Consider the following 27,967-nt stretch of genomic DNA (forward strand, 5'->3'; position numbering starts at 1 on the left):
AAGCCTCTGTCAAGTATGTCGTTGGGGGCGGAGGAAAGGAAGGCAGAAGAATTTTGAGAGGCTAGGGGAACTAAACATTTACTGAGGATCATCCACCAGGGGAATCCTTTTAAAAAATTTTTATTGAATGTATTGGGGTGACATTGGTTAATAAAATTGTATGTTTCAGGTGCACAATTCTATAATACATCATCGGTATATTGTATTATGTGTTCACCACCCCAAGTCAAGTCACTTTCCATCACCATTTGTTCCCTTTTACCCTCATCTACCTCTCCTGACCCTCCTTTTCCTCTGATAATCACTATACTGTTGTCTGTGAAGAGAATCTTAATGGAGTATTGATGGTGCAGCCCTGGAAATGTGGTTGAGGTGCGGAGGCAGAAATGGACATTTGTTGAGTATCTACTATGTGTAGACATTCTCAACTCTGAGTAGGTATTGTTATGCTCAGATTACAGAGGAGGAAACTGAGGCTCAGAGAGATTAAGTAATTTGCCCAGACTGTAAAATGCCAGCCCCTTTTTGCTGTTTCCTGCCTCCTGTAGGGGTGCTTCTGTCCACAGAATGATGAAAGATGGGGACCCTCCCAGGGGCTCAACCCAGACCTGCTAGGGCCAGGTTTGCAATAGATCATGCCAATTTTGCTACTGGGTAGGTGTGGATGTATAGGATCAGGGAGTCCTCTTGTTATATTGCTGTTCAGTTCAGTTCCTAACAGACTCAGGGTTGGAAAATTTGCTGCAGGAACTCCTGAAAAATGCTGTAAATTATTCACCCAAAAGGCAGAGTTGTCAGATGGAAAGAGAACTGGATGGGGAGTCAAAATACCTGGGTTCCACACTGCCTTTACCATCCCTAGTGCTTGTGTCCTTATTGGCAAAATGACAACATAGACAAGGTAACCTCTATGTTCCTAACTCTAAAGTTTTATGGAAAAAAAGTAATATGTACTTTTGAGCACTTGTCAAATAAAGTATATATATGCTTACATATATTTTTATACATATACTAACTTTATAAACTGGAGCCAAGGGAACCAGAGGTATGTAAGTCTCCTAATTTAGAACTTGAGAACTTATTCATCTATTTAGAGAAAAAGTGACTTAGAATGAGAAGACTTGAGTAGAGACCTTTAAGGTCCATTAGTCTGATCACCGTAATTCACAGATGAGGCACTAAGGCTCAGAAAGAGGGAGGTTCTTGTTTAAGGTCACACAAGGGCAGTTGCAGGGGAGCACCTCCCCCAGGGAGAGGCCTGCAGAAACTCAAGCAGAGCATGGGGGAAGAAATTCCAGTTACTAAGAGGCAAAGCTGATGGATAAAGAAACACGGGGCAGATTTTGTTTGGGATCTGTGTAGCACTCAGACCTGTTGCCATGGGAATGAGAAAGCACCACAGGTTAGTAAGTACAGAAGGGAGAGCTGGTAACAAGGGTAGAGTAGTAGGCTGAGGCTCGCCCTTGATGTTACCTAGTCTGTCTGTTTTCCAGTGAAAGACAGCAAAAATTCATAGGTGGCTCCCACCTCTAGGGAAAACTATTCAAAGGAGAGGTAGGTATAGTAACTTAATTGACTTGGGGTTCACCTACCCACTTTGCTATAAGCCTAATGCATCCATTTTTGTAGGCAATCCTATTCACCTGTGGTTTGGGGAAAATCAGCATTTAAAATCTTATTCTGTGCTGGGCCACTCCCAGGGTAGGCTGGGGAGAAACGCTAGGGTTTGTCACTGTTGTTTGCAGTTTCTTTTCTACTCTTGGAAAGTGTCCAGAAAAAAATGCTCCCCACTACTGTCTCCCCCTATTAGGTGAGTCTGACAGCAGGTGCTGCTGTTTCAGCCAGGATGGAATAGACGGGCCTTGATTTTTCAGTGTCAAGGAAAGGCAGTTAGGAAAAATTCTGATAAAACACTGTAGGCTCAATTGGTGAAGACGTCAGCTTCTCACATTCTAAGATTGGTGGCAGAAATGGAAAATCTGAACAGTACTAAGAATTAAGATAAAACCAAAGGAGGCAAGTCCCTGAGTGTCCCAAAGAGGCAATCTCTTTAAACCTGATGATGCATTGAAAAAGGCACTTTAAGAGAACAAAACCTTTAATGTAAACACAGTTGTTTCTAGGTGTCAGTGGGGCAAGTTGCAATCTTTCGTTTATCAAAGGAGCAAGCATTGATCACTCCACATCCAGGTAGTGCCATTCTACTCTAAGATCAAACTTTGTTTTATACAGCCTCTGCTGGAGGCATTTTAGCTCATCACAGGTCAGAGGTACAGGGACCTAAGTAAGACAACAGAGAACCACCAGAGTGCCCACCCCAGCAATTAAAGAGCAGTCCATTTAAAGAAATGTCTACTAGATAGGCTCATTTTCTTAGGTGTGAAGAGTGTGGAGGTTATGTGGGAGTGCCCTCATGCTCTGGAGAGGCATGCTGAAATAGTTAGAAATGATGATATGACGCCTCACCCCTAAATGTTATCCTCAAGAGTGAGAGTACATAAACAATTGTGGCATTTAAAATATTGATAAATGTTTATCAGCAATCCAGATGGAAGTATTCAAAATATGTACTATTTCAGCTTTTTAACAGAAAAATTTAAACTAAAAAGTAGGTAATTCCCCCCCCCCCCCCAAACTCACAATTTTTTTACAATCTGATTGAAGCAGTGAAATATTTGGCCAATATGCAAGGAGTTCTTTCTGGATTCAACACCCTGCCCCCTGCCCAAATGAATATCCCATCAGTACCAATGTATTTCTCAAAGCTATTATTTATTCTGTACAAGATTCCACTGTACATTAGATGTTCTTCTGCTCTTGCTTACACAGTAAACAAGTGTACACTAGCCCGTTGGCTAAGGTTCATAGGTCTTCCCTGGAGAACAGTGTCAGGCCAGTTAAACTCGGGGTATCTTTCTCTGATGCCTCCTCCTGGGAGCACCAGAAAGCTCCAGACTCCAAGGGGCACAAGCCAGGCCAGCTCCATGCACAGAGCTCCTTGCCTTGGTGCTGAACAGCTTTATTCCCTGGGATAGCAAAGAAGTTTGCCCAACTGCTTAGGGCAAAATCATATCCATGGGAAAGAATCATTGGGCTGAGGCAAGATGTCTTAAAACACTCAAGTTCCAGCCCTGAGGGTAGGACTGAAGAATGATGCCAGGGGGAGCTGAGGGGTGTCATGGGCATCCCTGAGAAACTTGGTCCAGGAGGCTCTGAGAAGGTAGGGGTGGGGAAGGAAGGTCAGGGAGAAAAAGCATGTTAAGAGGGAATAAATTAAAGGTGAGAGAAGCTCCAGGGATAAGGAGCTTGTGCTATCCTTCAAACAGCTGGGGAGTAGACCAGGGGTAGGTTAGAGGAAGTGGGCAGGAAGAACTTGATACACTATTATCATAAGAAATATCCTTGTAGCTACTCTATTTTTCATCTTACTGCAATGCAAACAAGCCAGGAGCTAAGGGCATAACCCCTCTCTCTCCCAGCTAGTTTGAACATGGCATGAGGTAAAGGGAAGTGGCTGAGGGGTATTTCAGGGAAGGACAGTTACCCCCTGGTCCCCAAATGCTATAAGGCACAATTTTTAGAGGCAACTAGATATATTCCAAAACATTAAAAAAAAATCCCTAAAAACAAACAAACAAAAAAACCCCAAAACTTTTTAGATTCCAGGTCTACTATGGCTGTACCTGGGGCCTGGACAACACCTACCTAGCACCACTGGGGGCTAGCGTTAGAAAAGTTGTATTTGAAGAATTAAACAAACAAACAAACAAACAAAACTGACTTGCACAACATCCCAGCTGTGAAGAGGTGTGAAGGAGAGCATCTCCATTCTGAAAACATCAGGGTAATTGTAAAAAACCGGGCTTTTAAAAACCAAAAACAGCTTTTTTCAAACATGTCCCCTGGTCTGTTCTCCTGGAGTTAGCAGCGTTGAGAGGGCTCTTGGCTCATGGGTGTTTTTCTTGCTTCTGGACCCATGAGCAGGGTCCAGGTGAAGATGGGTACCAGGCTCAGGCGCGGCTCTTCCAGGCAGTGATCCTCCCAGCAGACTCCAGAGGGCGCTATCTTCTCAGGAGGATCTCCCCATACACTGCTGTGGTTTATTACACTCAGGAAAAACCCAAAAGTGTAAAAAGGCAAACAAGAGAAGCCAAGGAGGTACTGTGCTGGCTCTGGTCTCCACATCCTGTTGATCTTTGCTGCTAGGTATAGCTCAGGAGCACCTGGCTCTCAGCTCCAGGCGCTGACCAGGCCGCAGCAACTCCTGCTCAGCAGCTTTAGTTCACTTTATTTTTCTCTTATTTGTCAGGAGTTTTTTTTTGTTTTAAAAAAACTTAGGGTGTGGGGCCACCACCACAAGGGATGGAAAAAGGGATGTAGCTCCTCACTGCTACATACGGCAGGGTGGACTGGCCAATTCATAGAAGAGCAAATAGGCGTCGCTGGTGCGCACTTGGCTAGAGAACATGGATGTAACACTGTGGGGAGAGCAGGGGGAAGTCAGAGCCCTGGTGAGGGGGCCCTCAGGACAGAGCTGAGTGGCTGAGGGAGTGTGAGGGCCGATTTCTAATTTCTAGTGTATACTCAGGGTCAATCTCTTTTGTTGTTTTTAAATGGGCAGCAGAGTCAGCGTTACATGGTTTTCTGGCTCTGACCTTTTCTGTCTAGATAAGGTGGAAGCCCTACAGATGGGTGAGGTACAGGTGTCTGACAGCCAGGTGGCCTGTCTGAGATGTGTGTCTCACCTGGAGTCATTGAAAGTGTGCCATTCGCCGGTCACTGGGCTCCGGCAGTAGGCTGTGTAGTGGCCGCCCACGGTGGTTCCGGAGTGATTGGACACGGCGTACAGGTTGTAAACAGCGTGATCTAAGGGTGACACAGGATTTCAAGCCCTTGAGTCACTCCCTCCCTCTCCTGCCTCTATTCCTAGTTTTCAAAACTCACTCTCTAGCAGCTTCCCTCCACCTCTTGGCCTCCCATTTGTGTCTTAGATACTGTTGCCTTGTTTTTTCCCTTCCTACTGAAAAATACTCACTGGTGGTTTCTGAAGCAAATTCTCTCAAGTCCAGGTCTCTTAGTGGGAAATTCACAAATGTCGTAAGCTTGCTGGTTCGTATCCTGGATTCTGAGAACCGCTTAAGATCTCGTATTGATGTGCGTCAAGGACAGACAGGGTGGCAAGAACAGAGTCAAAATAAAGGAAACTGGGTACTAAGAGGGCAGGTACCCCTCAGGTAACAGAAGAGCAAACAAGAAAAGAAAAGCTATTAAGTCCCCCCTTTTCCTACTCCATTGGCCTTCACCTTGGCCCCTTGTCACCAGACTCTCTCTAAAGTCAAGTTTCTGCCTTGATGGATCTAAGGATACGCAGCACTAATATCTTTGGGAACCTCTGGATAGAGAACTTCTTTATACACCGTTTTCTGGTTCGGCAGCGACAGCATGTCTGAAAGACACAGTAAACAGAACTGGAGAGGACTTTGCATCCAGGAACTCCTGGGCTGGATCTGTGGTGGCAGTGTCTTCCCAGAGAGCAATCTTGGAAACTGCTATCTCAAAGGGTAACTTACAGGCTTTTCATCACCATCAAGCACATCTTCTTTGGTGAAGAGCCTCATGCAGTCCATTAAAGTCACCTCAGGATAACCTCGCTGGGAGAGAAAAAAAGTAAAGGTCAGAGGTCAACACCACCAAAGGATAAGAGGAGTTTCAGAAATGGGGCAACAGGGGTGCATACCTTAGCAATGGGCAATGAGAGGTCCCAGAAAGGATCAAAGACTGTAGAACAGTAACCACAATCAGTACACGTCAGGGAGCTCTTCAGCTGCCCAACAAAGAGATCTGGGGAAGAGAAGGACACACGATACTTAAACACGAGGAAGTGAGCACATGGTCTTCTGCACGTCTCGTTTCTCACTGCTCCTACCTCAGTTTGTTTGACACTGGGAAGAAAAAAAGATTGTCTGGGAGAACAATTCTTAGGGGTTTTTCATGCTCTGCTCAGGCAAAAGCACTTAACAGAAAAAGCAGGCATTCCCCCCCTTTCATGCACTTACCCCCAATTCGACTGTCTTCCCGTTCTAGATATTTCCTCCACATCTGTCGCCCTTTCTCATCATCACTAGGAACCAGAGAGAGGAAGACAATTGTATCAGAGTGCAAACCACGGTAAGTCTAAGGTCTATCAACCTAAATCCTTAATATTCAAAATTTCCCTCAAATAATTACCCATGCAGACATAAGTAAAAACAAAACTCAAGTTCATAAAGTTTTTGCTCCTCACAGGTTTCTCCTGTTACTTACGGAAGATGATCTAGGTTCTCAGGGTTGGACTTGGGCCTCACTGTTACTCGGTTTACAGCATTGTGGAGCCCATCCAGAAGAAAGCGAAGAAACTCTTGAGCATCCTGCTGACTGAACCCAAAGAAAAGAGAATGAGCCCCCTCTCTTGTCCCAAGAAGCTACTGTTGCTGCCACCCACCCTAGGGAGCACGCCTGCAAGGCCCTTACTTATAGCCAACAAAGCGCGGTGCGTATCTCTGAATCTGGGTCTTGAACTCAGATGGGCTCACCACGTCATTGAGAGATGAAGTCCATATGGTCTGGATTAGTTTTGCAAACTCTATTACAAGGAGAGAATAGAGGGTAGAGGACAGGTAAGACATTTTCTACAAGCAACTCAGAAACTAGAATCCCAATAAAGAGTAGCCAAAGAAGGAACAATAGGAGAGGTACATATAAAACACAACTACTAGTACAGAAACAGTAGACTGGAAAAAGCATCCAGAGCAGAAGTAGGACTATGTCCATGGATGGGGTCCTTACCTTCCATGAGGGCTGTGTGTGCATTGCTACTGTGACTGAGATCCCGCATATAGAGCCTCTGGAGGCAATAATCTCTCAGTTCCCGGGTGTTGCTCAAGCACTGCAGAATGGAGTTCATGAAGCACTGCAAGATGTGATCCAGACAATTGGCAGGGGAAGACAGACTTTGTCTGGCATCTCTACTTAGTTAGTACCAAAGGCCCTCAGATTCATCTACCCCAGAAATGAATCCTCCCTCAGCCTCAAGTTCCTTTCCTTGTAAGTGAAAGGGGCGGAAGTGAGGCAAATTCCCACTGTTGGCACAGGTGACATAATTAGTTATTGACTATAGAGGTGTACAAAAGGGTGTGGGTGAGCTGGACAGAAGTGGGTGGGAAGTGACAGATATTTTTGAGGAGAAAGATCCAGGACAGCAGTTAGGCTGACATTTCCCTTTAAGGGCAACTTCGCTTTAACAGTGTCCCCTGCTGGGGGCAGGGAATCTGCTAGAGCCTTGAGAGGACTCTGGTTAGATTGTCCCAGCTGGAAGAGTAGGGGATAACCCCAGGAAAGAAGTAGGCTGGGAAGAACTCACCGTGTTCCCAAGGTTTCGAAGACCAGCCAGACCCTGGGTACTCTTAGAATCCTGTAAGCAAAAAACACAGGGTATACGAGGTTGAAGGCAAAGAGGTTAGGCCTGTGCTAGGCTCTCTCACGTAACTCTCTGCCAGTTGGAGCCATGAGCATCAGGCCACACGTATTATGCTCTCTTCAACTTTAGTCTACATACCTTGTAGGAAAGAGGATTGAGGAACACCTGTCATTTTCAATCCACACAAAAATACTCTTCAGGACTGTGCTTTCTTTTATTGACTATGTCTTTTCCCCCCATCTTTCTGTTACTCTTCATTCTCTGCCATATTGGAGACTGGAGATGACAACTAGAGACTAGGAATTCATATACTTGGGAACGTATTTGATTCCTGGCTACACGAAATTTTAGGTCCCAAATCCAGACACTATCTCAAATATTTATACCTTAAGATGTCCAATAGGTAATGCAGCTGTCATAATGAGCATTTCATGGAAGTCTTGCAAAGTGCAATGACACATCTTAACTGAGTTTAGATCTTCAGCAGGAATGGCAGGGGTGAGGTGGGTGGGAACCTCAAGTCAGCCGGCTATTATGAATGGCCAGAGACAGGTGGAATTCTTTCCAAGTAAGCTCAGGTCCTGAGGGTTGATTAAAGCTTGGGAGAATCCTTCCTGCCTGGCTCAGGTTTCAACATCCCTACTGGCCACTGGCTGGGAATCCTTGTCATGGCAGATTATGGCCAGCAGAGAGGCAAGCAGCTGACTAAAGGTGCCACTCTTGCTTTTGTCCCTACTGTGGAGGCTGGTGAGGGGGTTGGAGAGAGAACACGTGCTAGGGGCGGACTCTGAGCATGGTTTGTCCAGGTCAATGGCTAATTCTGGCCCTAACTCCAAGGAATCAGAAAACCTCAGGCTGAAAGCATTAAAGAAGCAGTCTACAGATGAACCTGCCATCCCTCTCTCAGAGAGGGGGCCTAGGAGCGAGCAACTCTGGAGCAACACTGGCTGGGACATGCTCAACCAGCTCAACCCTGATCAGAACAGGACCCTGAAATAACTTAGCTGCAATTACTCATGCCTTGTGCTGACAGCTCAAAGCCCAGAAGGTTGTCAACTCTAGGAGGTGGGGAGGAGAGAGGTCGGCCAAAGGAGGGCTCTTCCCCGGAATTGACATGCTGATCCCACAAGTAAGGGGAACCCTCTTTGCCAGTTATCAGGTCTAACACCAACAGGTAGGGAAGGAAATATCTCCAAAAGAGACTTGGTTTCCACTGGCAGCTAGTGAGAAAAACCTGTTGGAAGCAGGTGAGGTAGAAGCATCCTTGAAGAACTCTGCCAAGACTGGCCGTATATGGACCCAAACACAAAATTTGAATCTTACATTTCTGACAGTCTAAACTCTGAGGTTCCAGTAAAAGGGCCACAACAGAAAGAATAATACCCTGGACAAAGACCTTATCAGCATTTTCAGGGAGACCTAGAGAAGGACTTCCCTGGAGCCCAATAAAAAACATTGCAGAAGTCTCTGTATTGCACATTTGGGACTAACGTTAAAACCTGCCCACAACAGAAATACCCACTCTACACGTTTTTGGCAGTGCTTTATTAATTCTTACCCCCTGTGCCTCAGACAACACCTGTCTAAACAGGCTGTAGAAGAAAAGCGTTCTACCACTGGTGACCATGTCAACGTCCACCAATGTGGGCCCTCAGAAAGTAGTCACTCAGCACCAGTGAAGGTGGGGCATCCCATGGTGTTGACACTTAAACTCTGACCCAGCTGAGTGAGGGTCAAGAAGAACCTGTCATCATCTATAGTTACTTTCTTGAGGATCTAACCCTACTCACCGCCTGGTGTGAGGCATTGCTAGGACCCTTAGTTTTTTGGAGAGGGGTGTGTGTGGGAGTGGGTCATGTCTTTGTCTAAAATTTCCTGAGCTCAAAACCACATGCCAATTTCTAAGCACTCTGCATAGGTGGTTGGATAACAGGAGTCAAGGGGTGGGAGTGGAGGGGACAGCAGGGCTGTTGCATGTCCAGTCCAGATATTTTTCTGCCATGAATAGGCAATCAGGAGCTTCAGAGAAAGTCAGCAGTTTTCATTCCAGAGAGGAACGAAACGTCCTGGGAGTGACCTTTCTTGCTGGGAAAACAATCCTACCTCAGGGCTGACAGGGAAAAACCAGAACAGAAATTGGGAAAGACTCTGCACAGCCAGCTTCTCACCAGGAGAGAAGGAAATGACTCCAGCTGGTATGCTGGAGCTCATGTGTAAACAGTTGAGAAAGTTTGGATCAGGAACTTCCTTAATATTAGCCATCGGCAAACCTAATTTTGACTTAGTAGCAGCCACTGTTCCAGAAAGTGGATGCTACCTTCACAGATCTGATTCACCTAGTGAAGGAGCAGGGGGCTCGGGATTAATGAATTAATGAAGAAGAAACACCTGGGTATACGGGCCATATAAGAAAGGCTGCTTGAAGTTTGTGTCTTCACACTCAAGACCCCAGTAAAGAGCTTTCCTGCTCACTTCACCTGGGTCATGAGGATCAGCCATGAGTCCTGGCTGCAGCCAAGGAGCCTGTTGTGGCCCTGGCATGGGCAGTGCGTGCACTGCCAACACGGGAGCTGGTGCTTGTTACATAAGATCTGTCAAGCTCTGGCCCTCTCTTCCTTCCCTACGTGGGCAGCGCCCGCCATTAGCCACAGCATTACTGTACATTGGCTACTTCATATGAGGCGCCCACATAGCAGACTCGGGTACGGCTGGAAAGAAAAGGGAACTTGCCCATTTTCACTGGTCTGTATCCCTCTGTCCTTCCCAGATTCAAAGGATCCCTGTTACCAACACTTTGGGAGGGCGCCCTTTGGGATCAGTGGGGATGAGGGAAGCTGCCCCTTTCTGAACAGCCTTTCGTGCGGGGTTTTGGCCTTCCGCAGAGTCCAGCGTGCTCCCGTTCCCTCACACGCTGAGAACTAGTCAAGGTTATCCTTTCTTGCACCTATCCTGATAGGTGCCAGGAATTAAGAGCCCAAGTACAACCTGGTGCTGGGAGTTATGGGGGCGGGGGAGCAAGAGGAAGACTCGGGGGACTCGGGGACCGAGACCTCAAGAAGGGGAGGGGGGATGCGAGTAAGCGTGAAATCACCTGGGGTGGGGGCATTCCTTGCCAGGACCCTGGGAAAGGAGCGGTGGGGGCTGGGAAGAATCCGTGCCCTGGCATTGGGCGCGCGGCGAGGTGGGCGGCCCGGGGAGTAGGCGGAACCCCAGGCCCTCTGCATGGGGGGGGGGGTCCCGGAAAGGAGCCCCGCGTACCTTAGCTTTGTTGAGCAGGAGCCCCACGAAGCTGGAGAGCAGCAGGGAAGGGGAGAGAGGAGAGCGTGACCGCAGCTCCCTGGCGAGGGCGGGAAAGGCGGCGGCGAGGGAATCCTCGGGTAGGGTCACAGTGTACGAGGTGCGCATGCTGGGGGTCAAATGGCGGGCTCCGCCCCACGCCTAACGTAGGCGAAAGGAGCGCGGGGGTGTACCGCGCGGTCCTACAGTCCCGACGCTAAGTCCGGCGGAGCCCACGAGACACCGTTCGCCGCGCCCGTCGATAACCGCTACGGCGGGTCAACCGCACGCTCCTCCGCCTCAACCTCCCGGGCGCGCGCCGCCAACCGCCCTGGAACCCCACTCGTGTGGCCCGGTGGACTGGCAGCTCCGCAGGCGCCTCCGGCCCTGTGACGTCACACCCGGGCGAAGCCGGCCCCGCCCCCTCCTCCACCCAGCCGACTCCAGCCAAGCCTCCCAGGGCTTTGGTCCCCGGCCCAGGCAGTCCCCACCCGGTGGCAGAGACCTGCAACCTTTGAGTGAGGGCAGGACGGGAGCACGGAGCCCTGGACCGGCCTCGGGGTTGGGACTCAGGAAAATTGTCTTTGACACCCGTAGAGGACGCGTCCCCAAGACCGAGTGTCAGCCGGGTGAGCGTCCCAGCCTAAGGCAGCACACAACTCCCAAAGCTTTTGTGGTGGAGGGGGCGCTGCAGATCATTTTGACGACCCGGTGAAAGCTCTAGTCTCTAGGGGGGAAATGCACTTACACACAAAATTTTGTACAGCATTGGGGGCAGGGGGCGGGGCACTTAGACCCTCTTGGACCCATCCATCATCCACAAAGTCTGTGAGGTCCCATGGTCCCAGGTCAAAGAGAGAGATTTTCAAGGCTTCTGACTGAGCGCCCCTCCTCACTTCAGTCCTAATTTGGCCCATTATTGAGGCAATGCTCACATTTTATAAGGTCCAATAGGTCACTATCCCTTTCTGACCCCGTGTAAGAACCTTTTCTGGCCTCTTCTACCCAATTACTCAATTCCATCTCACAGAATCTCAACTTCCGATTTGTTTTTGGAGATGGGGATAAAGTAACTCAGTGGTGGGGAAATGGTGTTCAGCTGGTGTGGGGGTGATGGTACAACTCTGACCCAAAGGGCAGTGGAGCCTGGTGATCATAGGTCTTTTTGTGTTTTGTGTTCCACCCCCCTTACCTATCAGGGACCCGCCCAGAATCTGCCTAGACAAAGTATCTTGCCTGGGAGTTTGCTATTTTTAGCCAATATTTTTAGCATTTAAAAAATACTCTGAGAGGCGGCAGTGTGTGCTGTTACTCATCTGTAGCATCCTCCTGTTCCTCTCCACATGCTCATCCCCACAAGTAAACTCGCGTTGCACACACGATTATAGTCACATCGGGATGTGTTCAGGACATATGTATGGCTGTACCCTAGGCCACCCACAAAACAGCAATTTCATGCTAATGAACGGGAGCACAGGTGGTTGCCAGCATGTGTTCCAGCAGTGGTGGTGGGAGGAGTGGACAGGAGGCAGGAGCTTCAGGGTCTTCTACTTGGTGATGAAAGAGGGTGCTAATGTTAGGAAGGGTGATTCCCACAGTCACTGTCCTCGCCCGTGACCAAACCTGGACCCTGGACAAAACACACAGCTTTTTTCTTCATGCATCGTCTTTTTAACCACAGTCCTACACTGTCTGTAGCAATGCTTGCATTTGATCACATCCTTCTTCTGCTCTGAAACATTTAGAGCACCTGACTCTTGCATCCAGTCCAGAAGCCTCAGGTGGCCTTGTCTGTGAGACTGTTCATAGGCTCCTTCCACTGTTACCACCCTCTCTCTTTCCTGATCCCTGCTGCCAGCCAACCTGCTCTTACTTCTCTGCTTCAGCATTTGCTTTCTCACTTAAAAAACAAACCTGCCACTGATTAAGTACTTAATGCTAGGCACTGGCTAAGCGCTGTAGATAAATTATTACAGTTACTTTCCATAATAACAATGGCATAGTAACTATTACCTCTATTTTACAGATGAAAAACCTTAATCCCTGATAGTTCAAATGACTTGCCAGGGCTACAAAGCTAATAAATGACAGTGTGGGGCTTTGAACCCAGACCTGTCCTATAGCAAAACTCATGCTTTTAACAACTAGGAGAAGATTTTAGCATGCCCTACTTGGTGTCTGTTAATTACCTCCTTATAAATTAGAGAAGGCTTTGTTTTCTACAAAACCTTCTCTAACTTCACCTAGCTTTAAACACCCCATTACAACATACCCTCAGTCTGGTAGCATTGTTTACACTGAATTAATTTATCTTAATATATTTGGCTTTGTTTTATAAGTGCCTCTAAGCCTTCTTCTGTAAATGGTTAGGTTGTGTGTTGATTGTACCATCACACTGAAACTCCTCGAGGGACAGGGTTGTGGGTTCTTAATAAATGGTGTTGACCTCACCTCTGAAAGGGGTCAGACCAGACTCTGCAGGGCATCATGGAAGTCCCACTGAGCCTCAAAGGGTAGGGTGAGTTTGCATGTTGAATTAGGGTGCTGTAGGATGCAGTATCCACCAGGCACTCTCCCACTGTGCATTTGGCCTATCTCCCTGTGACTTAAGCCAGCAATGTGACTACGCCCACCTCAGGATGTCCTAGCATTCTGCCAGCATGCTCTCTTCCTTTTTGCTAGGATGCAGGAGGTTATGTGCATTGGTGGGAGCAGGGGGCTCAGATGAGGGAAGTGCTTACATGGGAGTTCTTTGAGAAGTCTGGGGGGAGGGAAAGGAATTCACACAGAGTCATCTTGTCAAGCAGGTCTATACAACCAACAAAGAATTGTGGCTCATTTCTCAACTAGCCAAGCCCCCTTGAGACCTTTTCTCTTTAATGCCATTTCTTGAAGTGGAATGGGTAAAGCATATACAGTTGACCTCCTGTATCCACGGGTTTTACACCCACAGATTCAACTACCCTCAAATGAAAAATATTTTTTAAAATGCTGGAAAGTTTCAAAAAGCAATATGTGAATTTACCACATGCAGAGCACTACACTGAATCCACATGAATGAAGTAATGTGTAGGCATACCCTGCTGTAGCCTGTATGCAAATATAGGTTATGTGCAAATACAATGCCATTTTATATACGGAATTGAGCATGAGTGGATTTTGGTATCCATGAGGGGTGGGGGAAGGTGGTCCTGGAACCAATCCCCAGTGTATACTGAAGGATGACATTAGTCTCCTGGGCTCTGAATCTGGCTCTGGCTTCGCATCTCTGTGACTCGAAAACACTGACCTGATCTGAGCAGGGTTCATTCTTATAGCCTGAGACTGTCATTTCTCAGAGCCTGTGCTTGGTCTGCCTCCCCTGTAGGATAAGTAATTTTCTACACCTCAGATCCTTTGTGGCATGGGTGGAGTATACATAAAGACAGAGTTAGGTCTGTGAGGGCAAGACTGAGTGTGTCCTGATTCCGCAGATCTTAGTGGCCCTGCTCCTGCACACAGCTGCTGTCGTCGCTGCAAATGGACAGGCTGCTGGCCTGATGGGCTGTACCGGTAGGGATTCAGAGTCCTTGTTGGAGGCCGGGCGAAGGCCAGTAAGAAGCCCTGCTTCCCTGCATCACTCATACCCCAGGAGGCCAAAAGCTCTACTGCTTTGAGCCTCAGGGCAGTCTGGACTGAACAAACTGAATTCTAGAGGCCCACACACTTTCCTCTCGCTTATAGCTCTGCTCAGGTTTTTACATATCCATTGAGGTAAGAGGGTGCAGGGGGGCTTTGGTACAGCTCTGGGCCCTGAACATGATGTTCATTTGTATAGCCAATAGTCAGTAGAGTGGCTCCTCCAGGGGCAGGGAACATTTTGCCAGGCTTGGATTAACTTTTGCATTGCTGAACCCCACCCCGGCACCATATAACTCATGAAGATGTCCTGGGAAGGGGGTGGAGGGGGAAGCAGGGAGGATGGTGGGGGTCCTAGTTGAGAAACTGAGTCTGGGTAAGGCAGCACCAAGGCCACTGGCCAGGTCACAGCCCACAGATGGTATTCAAGGAATGGAGACATCAGTGTCTTGCTGACTCTAATGACAAACCACAAACCGACTGCCCTTTCCTTCTCAGCAGCTGGTACTGGTCTTGGCCAGGGGTCCCCCTCTGGCTTAAGATCTCCTCTGAGTGACCTTTTCCTGCCATCAACACAGATTCAAACCCTCAGGAAGTTCAGCCTCCTCAATGTGGCTGACTGGGTGAGGACAGGCCCCAGGGTCTTAGGCAGCCAAGCTGGATAAACAAGACAGCAGGGATGCAGTTCATCCTGTCTGAGTAAACAGTGAGAAGGCAAGGGATGAGAGAGGAGGGCCACATTTCTCACTTAGGAGCTCTAGGGCAGCCCTTGTCATCCTTAACTTATTTCTTTGGAGTGCTTCCCCTTCACTGCATGGCAGCAGTCGAGTCCAAAGTGCCACTTAAGAGAAAAATCACATGACTTCAGTTTATACAGTATAATCTTCCCGTCACTGAACAGCTGGAGCCCAGAACTTCAAGAGATGAGTCAGCAGCCCCTAGGGCAAATAGGACTCAGGTATTTTAGGTTTCCAGGCCTTCTGCTCCTAGCAACAGGTCCCAGAGCAGAGGGCAAGGGTGTGGAAGAGATGGCACAGGGAGAAGAGGCTGGGCCAGACTTTGAGCCTCAGTCCCTGGCTCTGCATCTAAACAGCAGGTGGCTGGCCTGGTGACTGCTCTGGAGGGCCCAGACCAACCCCCAGCTCTTGGGGATAGGAAAGGTGGCCTGGGCAGGGTAGAGAGAAGGCAGGGCTGAGGCTGGCAGGCAGAATGCCAAGGATGGGGAGGGAGCAGCTGGAGGGAGTGGAGGGGAGGAGGATTAGGATGGATTGTAGGGGTTAAAGCACAGCCCTGGCAGGGCTCTTCGGGAACAGCTTGTCCTGAGGCCCAGGGAACAGAAGAGGTGGGGTGGAGGGGGACATTACGAGGTTGGGTACTTGGGCTTCTGCTTCTCCGCAGGGCCAACCCACCTGGCTTAGAGTCCCCACTGGGAGTAGTGAAAACTTTTTCTTTTTTAATACCAGTTTTGAACCATCACATCCTTCCCTCTCCAACATGCCTTCAGTCTGCATTTAAACAGAAGGAAGAGCCTGAGGCAGCCCTCATTATCCCAGGCTGAGCTGCACTCCTGTGGACTGGCATTTTCTTGGGCTTCTGCAAGCATGGAGGGTTACTCAGAATTCACATCTCCCCTTCACAAGTTCTTTACTGTGCTTAGTTGAGTCTGTGATAGTCCAAGTTCATGTTGGCTGTTATTTGAGTGAGGGGAATGAGTCTGGTTGGAACCTGTCTAACCTGGGTGGGGCCTGCTACTGACCTTCCTACATGAATGCCAGCTGTAGTTCAAGTCAGCTACCTCTGGTCCCCAGAGGAGTCAGGTCAGGCTGGATTCTGCTACAGGATGCACTTTCTCACGTCTGTTTCTCCCAGGGCTGCTACCCTTCCCCTCTAGGCAGCTGGCAAATGCCCCTTTCCTGTCGCCTTTCCCCCTAAGTGTACAGGATCTCTCCCACAGCACTGCCCTGGCTTCAGGTCCTCCATGTACATTTTTGCTTCCCATTAATGGATGAGGAAATAGAGCTTAGATGAGAAGTGTCCAAGGTAAAGAGGCAAACTTCCCTCCAGCAGTCATTGCCCACCCCAGCCACAGAAGACCTCTCCCTTTCCTACTACCTATGACACTTGAAAACAATGAGGACTACCTCCTATTGCAATTATTTTAGGACTATTTCCCCAAGTAAAATGTGACTACACTGAGGGCAGGGACCAGACTCACACGTCTCTTGCCTCCTGGAAGGGTATAAGGAGGATGAACATGGAGCACCTACCACATGCCAGGCCCTTTCACAAATAACCTTCAATTCCTCATGATAATCTTGGAAGTGGGGACTCTGATCACTTGTTTTACACAGGAAATAGGTTCAGAAGTTAAGGAACTTCTCTGAGGTTATAGTGCTAATAAGCTGAGCACCTGTAAATGAATGAATAAGGTAAGATCCCTAAATGCAGATGTGAAAAATGAGTGGGTTTTAGAAAGAAGTGGTCCAGACCCCATGAACAGGGTTGTTCTCATCTCAGCAAACTGCACTCAGCTCCAGAAAGTGAGAATTTGAGTGGTGAGGAGAGGGGATGCAGTTAAATCAGGGCCTTACATCACTGACCTACTGGGGCCTTTCCTGGTTGACAATATCTTTTTGAGATTGAGCTCAGAGTGGAACTCGGAGTAGTACAGCATTATTGGCATTACTTAAGTGTGTTGTGAGTTGTTTCTGGAAGGGAAGAGATGTTAGGGTGGCTAAGTGTGCCCCAGGGCAATTTGGCATTCCCTTGAAGTCCTCTCTCAAAACTCCCTTCACCCTGGCCATGGGGGTGAAGGGTGGGGCTGGGTGTCCACTTTGGATGGGGTGGAGGGCAGCAGACTCCAGGGAGGTTTGGGATATGTCTGTGTGGGAAGGAGGCAGAGTTCCAGTGGAGTCAGACACGCCCGAGGAAAGCAAGGAGGTTGGTACTTTATCTGTGAAATGGACGTTTTCAAGCCTCAGGGTACTTAATTTTTTAAAATTCATTTTAGGGAAAGGGAAGAAGAAAGAGAAAGAAACACCCATGTGCCCTGACCAGGGATCAAACCCGAAACCTTGGTGTATCAGGATGATGCTCCAATCAACTAAGCTACCTAGCCAGTGCAAGCCTCAGGGCACTTAAAGATGACCCGAAGAGCTTGTGGGAAAAGGTAGATTCCCAGGCATTATCCCTAGAGAGTTTGATTCAGGGGATCTGAGTGGAGCCCAGGCTCCTGAATTAAGCCCTGCAGGCGATTCTGATGTAGGAAGCCTGCATACCTGACTTTGAAGAACACTGCATACCATAAAGAACCCTTCTCTTTTGAGCAGAGTTGGGGGATGCCCCTCAGACACCTCTAGGACCTAAGTCCCTACACTGAGAGCCGCTTTCTAATTGCCTCCAAGATGAGCAACACCAGACATACCCAAGTGAATCATGCTCCAACCTAAGTACACATTCCTCTGAGAGCATATATGTCTTATCTCCCAGGCCAGCTCTGTGGTTTCCCATTCCTCCTCTACACTAGCCCTCCAATGTGGCCAGCCCTGCCCTGTCAGGGTCTGAATGTTCTAGCAGGCTTGGGCTTTTGTACCTTCCATGGCACTTCACTAACGGCCTACCAAGGCCAAGACTCTCTAGGTAATGTTAACAGAGTTGTCCTCTCAAGACCTGTAGTTATTCCAAGCTTCAAGATCTGTGACCCAAAGCTCCACCCCTATCGTGCACTACTGCTGTTTATCTAGACAAACCCACTAAGCAACATTGCTTGTTGTGAGGCAGCTATTATTTATAAAAAGGCACACGTCCTAGGAGTAGGGGAAGGGTGCATAAAGGGGACAAAACATCTTACTCTTCTGCGCATATGCTAGCCTGTCTATTTACCCACCCACGCATTCATCCATCCACGCATCCATCCATCCATCCATCCATCCATCCATCCACCCACCCACCCATCCACCCACCCACCCATGCATCCATCCATCCATCCACCCATCCATCCAGTCATCCACCCATCCAGCTATCCACCCATCCACCCACTAATCTACCCACTCACCATCCATACATGCAGTCAGCAGGCCAGCTGAATCCTGTGCTGCTCTAGGTACATGGTGAGGGATCTAGAGACACCATTTTTTCCCTCATTCGCAGAGCGCTGGCCACCTAATGGGTTACCAAAAACTAGAGAAAAGACAGAATGTAGTCTGTGCCCCAAGAAGGGTGTGTTCAGAGATTAGATGTGACCGAGACCATGCCAGTCCTTGCTCAGTCTCCAGCAGAGCCTCTTCCCTCATTCCAGCCCAGATAGGACTGGAATGTAGAGGTATCCGGTTTTCTAAAGCTCTAGACAAAAATCTCTCCAATGACATGGTAAGGATTGCTGTCCAGGTACCCTGGCCCTGAGCCAGCCAGTGTCAATTAGAGGAGAGTCCCTCTTCTCCAGTGACTAGACCCAAATGCTAAGCCTGGTCTCCAGGCTGGGAAATGACAGCCTGAGCAAGAGAAGAGATGCAACCAGAGCATGGCGACCTCTCTTACCAGAGGGAACACTGGTGGTCTTGGGGCCTCAGCATCCAGTCCAGGATGGGGCAGGGCCTGCATGGGACCCTGGCATGTTGGGTGGAAAAGTAGAGGGCAAGAATGGCAGTGTATATGAGGGTGGCTGAGCATTTCTGGGAGCACTGCTGGACCATCATCAAGTGCATAGGTCCTGAAGTGGGTTTCCTGGGGAGAGTGGGAAAGCCACTGATCAGGGCAGCGAGCCATCAAGGCATCATACATGCCTAGATGACTTTCTGTAGCTGCCGTGAAAAGAAAACTGCCTTTGATCATCAGTAGAGTTGGGAATCCTTCCTTCAACCTGGTTCTTCTATCTTAGTGGCTGCCTCCCCGCCCATCACTGGGTCCCCAAAGGGCAAACTCACCATGATGTCTCGCCCTGGGGAGCTGGGGCGGCTGGGCCCAGGGGTCTGGCCTTTACCCTTCTCCCACAGAGTAGAACGGCCACTGGGTCGGTAGGTGGGGCTGAGGACTTCAGGGACTCGTGAGGGAGGAGCCTGAGGTGTGCTGCCCTTTCGACCATAGTTCTCCAGGTAGTCAGAGAGGTACTCAGAGCGGCTGGCTGCCTGGTAGAGCCCCTGCAGGGCACACAGCTCCTTGCGTGTGCGGGCCAGCATGGGGCTGCGGCCCAGGTTCCCAGGGTCTATCCGGTAGCTATCTGAGGTCCGCAGGCTGGAGAAATCCCTGGCCAGGTCTAACTGACTGTTTGACTTCTTCTGGGTCAGAGTTATCCCCTGGCTGCAGAAATTCATGGGCAGGTAGCTGAGGGAGCTGTTGGTTACTCCATAAGGGAATCCACTGCCCCCGCTGAGTCCACTCCCTGAAGGTTGGTCAGTGCTCCGAGTCTGGCTCTCAGCTTTCTTACCACCCCCGATGATGTCTGGTCTCAGCAGGGGGCGGCCCCTATCATAGTCCAGGATGGAGGAGGGGCCATAGGTACTGGGACGGGTGAGGAAGCTGGTTGGTGGCCCCGGTTTGAAACCAAGCTTCTCCTTCTCCAGGAAGGAGGCAGCCAGGTTGGCCCTGTAGGAAGAGGGAGTGTAGGTGCCATAGCCTGATTTGGCATAAGGGGCATCTGTGTAGCGGGCCGATTCTGTGTAGCGCTTCAGAGTGGAGGAGAGCTGGGACATCCTTCAGGGCTGCACTCAGTGGGGACTGGGAGCCTCATGGGCTGAAAGACAAGGAAAGCAGTTGTCAGAGAACCCTGCCAGGTGTCAGGCTCCGACTGTACCTGCTCTCCATCCCCAGTTGGCCAGAACCTTAGTTCTCAACCAGGGACCAATAGTCTATTTCCACAAGGGGCTGGCCTGCCACTGAAAAACATGCCTATGCATGTACATACACATGTGCATTCACACCTCAGTGTGGGCATATGTGACTGGCTTTTATAAATTACACAGGGCAATTAGTCTCAGCACATCCCAGCCTCTCTGAGTGATCCCATCCAAAATCCAAACGTGGGAGTAGGGACTGTCCTCCCCTGTAGCCCTCCAAGCCACACATGGTATTCCAGCCCAGACCTAATTGACTCCTTCCCCCTAGTTTCTACAGAAACTCCCCAGGAGGAGGGATGTCACTGCCTTGCCCTCTGGACTGAGAACACTGGAGAGTTTGAGTTAAGACCATTTCCCTCTCTTCTGACTTATGGGATGAGGAGAAGTCTTTTTGGAATCAAAAGTCTGAGCTGGAATGACCTGAGGATTATCTGGGCAGATTCCTGGTGAGGAAAAGGAGGCTTATGAGAGGAAGTAATGGGAGCTAGGGGGAGGTGGAGGTTAGCAAGCATGTGGCAGAGAGGGGGCTTGACCTTGGTCTCTGGACTCCATCCCAGAGTTCTTCCCTGGACGTGGTTTCCTGCTGTGGTGGGGGAATCCTTGTGTGGTAGAACCCACCTCTTCACTGAGTTAGATCTTCTAAGTGGAGTTAGGGCACAGTGGCCTTCTAGGAGTTCCCCTACCAACCAACATCCATCCCCAACTACTTATGGTGATAATGACATACAATGGGGGCCCCCTAGAGGCTAAAATCCTGCACTGTAGGCAGAACTCCTTGTATCCACCCCAAGTCCTTACAGCTGGGGTAGATTTGGAAAATGTCTGAATTTTGAGTTTTGAGGACCCTAAAAGGTCATCCTTTTTAAAAAAAATACTTTTTAAAATTTTTATTTTTTAGTGCTCAAGTGCAGTTTTTTCCATTTTAAACTCCCTGGTGTGTAGATGGGAAAAGAGATACTGATTTGCCCAAGATCACACACTAGCAGAGCCAGGATTGGAATCCAGGTCTTTCTAATTTCGAGCACAGTGCTGTTTACACTTACCTTGATTCACCATAAAATTTAGGCTCACTTGGGGACCTCCAGAGGTGCCCTCCAGAGTTCCTTCATCACCCTAAAAGCACAGGCTTTATCTCAGTGGAGCTGGAGGGCAAAGACACTTTGGACAGAGGAGCATGGAGGATCGGGCTGCTTTCCTGAGGGCCATCAGGTGACTTTGGGGGGTTTGGGAGGGCAGAGCCACCTAGGACTCTCAGAGTGGTGTGTGCAGGGGCTGATTTTTAACTCTCCCTGTGACTGACTAGCTGGGTGATTTTGCCCTAGTTCACAGGTGGCAAACACAAGGCCTGTGGGCTGAATCCGGCCCCCCACCTTGTTTTATCCAGCCTGGCATCTTGTTTCTACCCAGCGGCAGTGCCGAGCTCTCACTTAACTGTTAAGGAGTAGTTACATTTATACAGTGCTAACATTACATCTGGCCCTTTGAAGGCAACTGCGAGGCTGATGTGGCCCCTGGTGAAAATGAGTTTGACATCCTGCCTAGTCATTTCACCTCTCTGAGCCTGAATTTTCTCACATGTAAGGTATGGTGGTGAGTATAACATCATCATCATGATTCTTACCTCACAGGGTTGTTGTGAGGATTAGAGAGAACATGTGAAAGCACTCAACAGTGACAGCAGTTATCTCCTCCCCTAGCCCCTGCCAGGCTTCCCTCTGGCCCCTTCCCTTTGTAGGCCTATAATAAATAATGTCAGGGCTGGCTATCTCCTGGCCTTGGTGGCTTCTGATCTCAGCCCTGAGCACCAAGGTTTCTCCTGTAGCCCCCAGTGAAATGAACTGATGAATGGGCAGTGGCAACAGTCTAACTCATTAGCAGTCAGTAGCTTGGGCAGCCTGCAGCCTGCTCCAGGCTGGTAGCTCAGCCCATGAGGGCAGAGAGGAGCTGGTGCCAAGCCCCACATGTTGAGGACTTGGCAGAGAGCAGTAGAAATTCAGTCCATGCAAGGCTTGGGATAGGTACAGGGGTAGATCAACAGGTGGCAACTTCCATATAGACCCTAGAACAAAACTCCTAAGGCCCTGCCAGTAATTTTCAGTCCAGACTGGTCCACATTTATTGTCTACCCTTTTCCCACCTGGCCTGGGGCCCCCACCTTCATGTACACTCCCTTGCCCATTGTGCTCCTACCTCCAGCACAACTTTCACCTCTTTTTAGGGAAGGTAACTGTAGGAAGACCTTATTCAGGGTTGGGGGAAACCACAAGTTTTCCTCCCATTTGCTTAACTTTCTTGGATACAGAGGAAGAAGAGAGTGAAGGCTAAGGGAGGCCATGGGGAGAGACAGACAGAGCCACAGGTGGCTGGGGCTGGAGCTGGGGGTGGGTTCAGTCCTGCTCTATTTCAGTATTGCTGAGACCTCCATCAATAATTCAAAGTCATAGAAACTCCAGGTCTTAGGAGCTGGGCTCTGGGACACCTAGCAGCCAATCAGATATAACCCTCCCAGGGCAAGAGTTCATGCCTCCTCCCCAGGCTGTCTCTTCCCACCCCCACTCGAAGGTCCCAGCGAATTGGTATTCTGCCGGCAGTGCCCAGAGCTCACGACCTCTCCTGGCACTGCTGGTGATGCAGAAATGCTGGGGCCATACAAGGTACAGTCTGGACAGGGACAGACAACTGTAGGACAGCTAGCTAATGAGTAGCCCGGGGAAGGGTTGGGGGCTAGAGGTAGAGCCATACCTTAGGCCCACAGAGTCCCAAGAGGGCTCCTAAATCCCTGCTTTCCTGTCTGTTCCAATCTGGCAGCCACCTAACAGATTTTCCCACTCCCAAAAGCAGCCCTGGGGGTGAGGGGTCATGCTATCACTAACCGACACCTGGAAACTGCCTCTCAGCACTGACAGCTGGCTTACAGTTCCCATGTCTGGAGAGAGGGTCCCTACTGGGGTTGAGGCCTTGAGTATGCTTATTCCCCCTGCCCCTGCCCTGTTTGAGAAAAGTGCCAGTACCTTTCAGGTGAGCTGACAGGTTGGGTTGGCACCCTTTGGCATTACCTGGGAGGGCTGACACTGGAGGCTGCTGATTACACCATGGGTGGGAAAACAGTCCAGGGCCCTGGCAGTATCCTTGTTGCACAAGACAGGGACAAGACTGGCACATACATGGCTATGAGTCCTCTCGTTGCCATAGCAACAGCCTGAACTGAATGACCTTTTCATGAGACAGTGGGAGGCAAGCCGATTGGCTGGGACACCACCCTCCCCCTCCTTGCCCAGTGTGGGGCCCCTGCTACCTGACACCTTTCACTGTTTCCTCAGAGCTGGCAAGTACAGGCATGTGGCTCCAGGAGGTGCCTCCCCAGGGGCCTGCCATCTTGGACAGCAGGGGCAGACCACCTTCCCAGCCCCTCCTCCATGCCATCTTCACAGAGGTGCCCCCACTCTTCCCAGCCCTGTTAGAGTTCCTCCTCACTTTGCTCAGTTCCCCCATCTTGGGAGGGGCAGCAGCATTCCTCTGCACAGAGCATTCAGCTTCCTGATGGGATATGTGAGCCAAGCACCATCATCCTGGCCAACAGGTACTGAACACCTCTGAACCAGGTACCATGCTTAATACTTCACATGCAGCACTCACCACATGCCTGGGGCTATGGCACGTATGCTTCATACTGTGTCCTTCAACTCTTAGTGCAGTTATTTTTTTAAAAAATTTTTATTGTTGTTCAATTACAGTTGTCTGCATTTTCTCCCCTTAGTGCAATTTTAAGCTTTAATTCTTTTGGAAGAAAAATTGCCTCAAACTTACAAGCATCATTTGAAGGTTTAATTTTTTACATTAAATTGAAGTAGAAAATGTTTTAACTCAAATTTAAAAATAGACAAATTTAAATAATGAAGCATTCAAATGAAGCATTTAGCATTCATACTTCTGAAGTTATTAAAGCTTAAAACAGCACTAAGACTTCTGGGATACCGTGTTTAACTCATTTAATCCTCAAAATTGCTCTAAGCAGTAGGTCACAGGTGGCAAACACAAGGCCCATGGGCTGAATCCAGCCCTCCACCTTGTTTTATCCCTCCTGGCACCTTGTTTCTACCAGGTGGCAGCGCCAAGCTCTCGCTCAACTGTTAAGGAGTAGTTACATTTACACAGTCCTAAAATTACATTCGGCCCTTTGAAGGTAACCGTGAGGCTGATGTGGCCCCCAGTGAAAATGAGTTGACACCCCTGTAGTAGGTGCTATTAATAATATGCCCGTTTACAGGTAAGGAAACCAGAATTTGTGGAAGTGATGTGGATTTCCCAAGGTCACACTGGAAAGAGTGGCAGAGCCAGACTGGCACCCATGTGCAATCCTCTAACAGCCACTTTGAAGTTTGCCCCTCACTTCATACCATCCTGAGCTCTCTCTGAGCTGGCACATGGTGGGGGACCTGTGGCATAGGGTGGGGACATCACTGTCTAGGTAACAACAAGGTGAGTACAGACTCCTGCAGGAGCAGTCCTGTGGAGTTTCCACTGCACGGGAATGAAAGCAAAGTCAGGTGCAACCTGAACCCCTGTACAATATTTATCAGTGTTGAGATGGTCCAGGAGGCCTCTTATTTCACCTGTAGTGCCAAGCTCCTGCATGTCCCCTGGTACTAGGCTCTGTGGACATGTGCCCCAGCCTCCTATCCTTGCTGCAGCTTGGCTCACTCCCCAAGGTACTCAGGCTAAGTGAGTCAGGGGTTAAAATGAAACCTATACCCCAGGGGCATCCAACCCCTTTGCAATCTGCCACTGTCATTTCCTGTTGCTTATGTTAAAGGCTCCCTAACCTGCTCAGCCAGGGAGAATTTGCTCCCAAGGAATCCTAGGCATTCCTGGCATCCAGGGTAAAGGGATGGGTAATGCCCCACATCCCAGCAGTCTCCCTGGCCCCTCTCTGCCCAGATTTGCCCTGCTTTCTGGGGTGAAGTCATGCCTTGTCATTGCCTGGATAGAAAGCCCATAGGTGGGTTTCAGAGACATGCCTGGGAATTTGGGTCGATTTCTGTCTCTCTTGCAGTCTCAAGGGCTGGGAGAGGGGAGGGAGAAGAGGTGAAATTAAAAGACTGGAGATTACAGCAAGAATACTGAATGAAAAGAAGTGAGTGGGCCCAGGGTAGGGTCTCTATTGGGTGATTCTCTGATTTGGGGTTGGGAGGGTAGGCATCTCTACCAAGAAAAGGCAATGGAGATGGGCCTCCAGGCAGCATTGAAATCCTTAAATTCCCTTTCCAGACACCTCTGTTCAGGCACTCCCATGTTGCCTCCTCGCCAGGGGAGAACAGCTTTCTCTCTCTCTCCTCCAGGACTTCATTCTTCATCTGTCCTTGACCTCCAACCTTCAGAGTTGCCCACGGCACCCCCCAGGCCTGATGGGGCAGTTTCTCAAATGTTCCCCCAAACACACAGTCCAGGGCCCTCTGTTCAGCATCCCTGCGAAGCTCAGGTGTTAAAGGGGCAGCTACTAACCTGTGTTGCAGGGGTAATGGGCAGGATCTGGGGGCTTCTCCTTCCCCAGCTGGGCCAGGAGTGCAGTGGAGAGCCCGGAGGCTGGAGTATGACTCTAGGCTGGGTAATCCGGTGCTCGTGCTCGGGTTACTGACTCTTTGATATATATAGTATCTTATCTGACCTCACAGAGCTGGCTAGTTAGCTCAACTCACATGCATTACAAGCCCAGGGAAAATTAAAGGGGCAGGGACAGGCCCTCCCTCAAAGGGTTGTCCTGATGGGCCTGTGCCAAGCAAGGAGATCCAAGAGGACTTCAAATGGGAGACAATTTGAAGTGGGACAGAAGGAGGATTCAAGGTGAAACAACTGGAAAGAGGGTAGTGGGACAAGGGATGGAGTTGAGGCAAAAATAGGGAGAAGCAGGTGTCAGTCACAGAACTAGAGAGGAAGAAGCCACAGGGCTAGTCTAACTACTTTTGAGATTGTGAAGACCTCAAGATGGATAGCAGCTTGCTCAAGGGCACACAGATAATAAGAGGCAGAAGAGACTAGCTCTCAGTATTTTCAGTCCAAACTCTTTTATAATGGACTTCTAGGCTCTGAAACACTAGGCAAGTCACTTAAGCTGTCTGAATCAGTAATTTTATCTGTAAACTGGGAGCAATAGTCATAATAATGCTATACCTCACCATTGTGAGGGTTAAATAAAATGTCAATTTCCTGGCACATAGTACGAGATCAATAAATGGTAATTATTATATTGAATACTTCCACTTAAAAATTGATGGCAGTATTTTAGTAGCACCCCCCCCCCCCAGGCAAAACTTCCCAGGGAGAAAAAGGCCTCTGTGCTACCCCTCGGAGTGTCCTGTTCTAATGCCAGAGAACAGCCCCATGCTTCTCTGAGCTGCTGTATGTTCCAAGGCTTGCTTGCTATATTCCCAGCTGTCCAGCCAATCCAACTGAGAAGGGACAGGCCCATTTGGGCTCCTTCCTCCTTTGCCTAGAAAAATATAGCAAGTGCAGCTTCCCCCAGGCTACTAGGAGAAAGCCCAGCTGCTCTGGAGTTGGCTCCACTCTACCTGTGGGAGTGCTCAGTATTTCAAGGTCACGGAACTGGGGTGGGAAGTCACAGGAAGAAGGAGCAGGATTCTTAACCTCTCAGGCCTTGGTACTCTTGTTGGCTGTCAGTCTGTTTCTTGATGGCTCTTCTTGTTGGACTGGGAGTCCCTGAAACTGTGCCTCCACCCTGTCTCGGCACAGGCTACTGACTCAGCTCAGGTCCTGATGATGCACTTCAGAGGACGCCCTTGTCTGGGTCTTTATTCCAGGCCCTGTGATTACCCCAGTTTGGCATGAATCTACAGCGTCAGAGAAGTGGGGTGCCCCAACCCCTGCTCAACCAGTTCTCCCTTCCTCCACCTTACAGGTCCAACTTGGGGGAACTTTTCATCCTCATTCCTGGGGAGGTAGGTGAGCATCTCCACAGTCTCCAATTCATCCTCATTCTAGAAGCACCCAGGTCGTGAAGTAAATGTTCAGAATGGCTAGAATGGGTTGGCTAGGGTTTCCCTTGGCTAAGTTACTGGCCATGGTGCACTCCCCGCCTGCTTTTGGCTTGGGATTGGCGAGAATTTCAAAGATGCCTTTTTTTGGTTGGGATTGGTGGAAAACCTCTGCTTTCACTTAACTGCTGCCTTCCCGTCACCCCCATTCCCTTTGGCAAACTGACCAGAGATAGCCCCACACCTTGTCCCTTTAAGAGGAGGGAAGACATGAACTGCATGCCCACTTGAGGAAGGGATTGACAATGTCTAGGCGGCACTCCCAGGCCACATACCACACAGGGCACAGAGACCTGGACCTGCCAAGCAGCATTTCCTTGGAACACATTGATCAGCACACGGATAGCTTTTCCTGGCACCCTGAGCTGTCAGCTGGCAGGTACCCCCACACAACTGGCCTCCGCAGCTGGAGCTCCTCCGAGCAGCTGGCACTCACCCTACATTTCTAGTGCCCATTCTGCCCAGGTAATCACTGACACCTCACTTTCTGAGCCTCAAAGGCACTGGCCTTCTCACTCCTCCTCCCCAGCCTCCGACCGGTGGCACGTACCTGCTTTTTCTCCGGGGTTGGACGAGTCGAGTCAGGCAGAAGCATGGATCTACGGGTGAGTCCCGGCTGTTAGCGTGGAGCAGTGAGCAGCAGTTGACGCAGTGAGCTCCCTAGCCTTCTCTCTAGCCCGCCTTTCCCCCACCTCTACCCAGGGCCCAGGAAGGACCTCCCCGGGAATTCGGCGCCA

At 49.5% G+C, this 27,967-nt stretch overlaps 1 protein-coding gene across 5 annotated transcripts; it reads right to left on the reverse strand.

The window, feature by feature from the left end:
• Positions 1-104: 104 nt before the first annotated feature.
• On the reverse strand, positions 105-27,960 carry USP2 (ubiquitin specific peptidase 2). 5 transcript variants are annotated; one of them, XM_053924099.2, is made up of 14 exons: positions 27,781-27,938; positions 19,273-20,078; positions 18,887-19,072; positions 7,400-7,450; positions 6,826-6,949; positions 6,511-6,622; positions 6,304-6,414; positions 6,057-6,121; positions 5,738-5,841; positions 5,571-5,651; positions 5,368-5,446; positions 5,036-5,143; positions 4,746-4,866; positions 105-4,478 (listed from the first exon to the last, which is right to left on the reverse strand). In XM_053924099.2, exons 2-14 carry the CDS (start codon positions 20,035-20,037, stop codon positions 4,391-4,393), a joined length of 1,995 nt encoding a protein of 664 aa, XP_053780074.1. In that variant the 5' UTR covers positions 20,038-20,078; positions 27,781-27,938; the 3' UTR covers positions 105-4,390. The 5 variants fall into 5 exon arrangements, with proteins under 5 accessions (XP_053780074.1, XP_024426612.1, XP_045059931.1 ...); XM_024570844.4 differs by lacking the exon at positions 18,887-19,072 and having other exon boundaries at positions 27,781-27,960; XM_045203996.2 differs by lacking the exons at positions 18,887-19,072; positions 27,781-27,938 and adding an exon at positions 25,684-25,809.
• Between the last annotated feature and the right edge of the window lie 7 nt (positions 27,961-27,967).

Source organism: Desmodus rotundus, chromosome 5 (assembly GCF_022682495.2).
Source record: "Desmodus rotundus isolate HL8 chromosome 5, HLdesRot8A.1, whole genome shotgun sequence".
Taxonomy (NCBI): Eukaryota; Metazoa; Chordata; class Mammalia; order Chiroptera; family Phyllostomidae; genus Desmodus; species Desmodus rotundus.

Coding starts and splice junctions, on each gene's coding strand:
- USP2 (XM_053924099.2), bottom strand. CDS start 20,037: ATGTCCCAGCTCTCCTCCACTCTGAAGCGCTACACAGAATCGGCCCGC. Junction 19,073..19,272: donor CCCCAGGGCGAGACATCATG/GTGAGTTTGCCC, acceptor CACTCTCCCCAG/GAAACCCACTTCAGGACCTA. Junction 4,867..5,035: donor ATTTGCTTCAGAAACCACCA/GTGAGTATTTTT, acceptor TGTCACCCTTAG/ATCACGCTGTTTACAACCTG.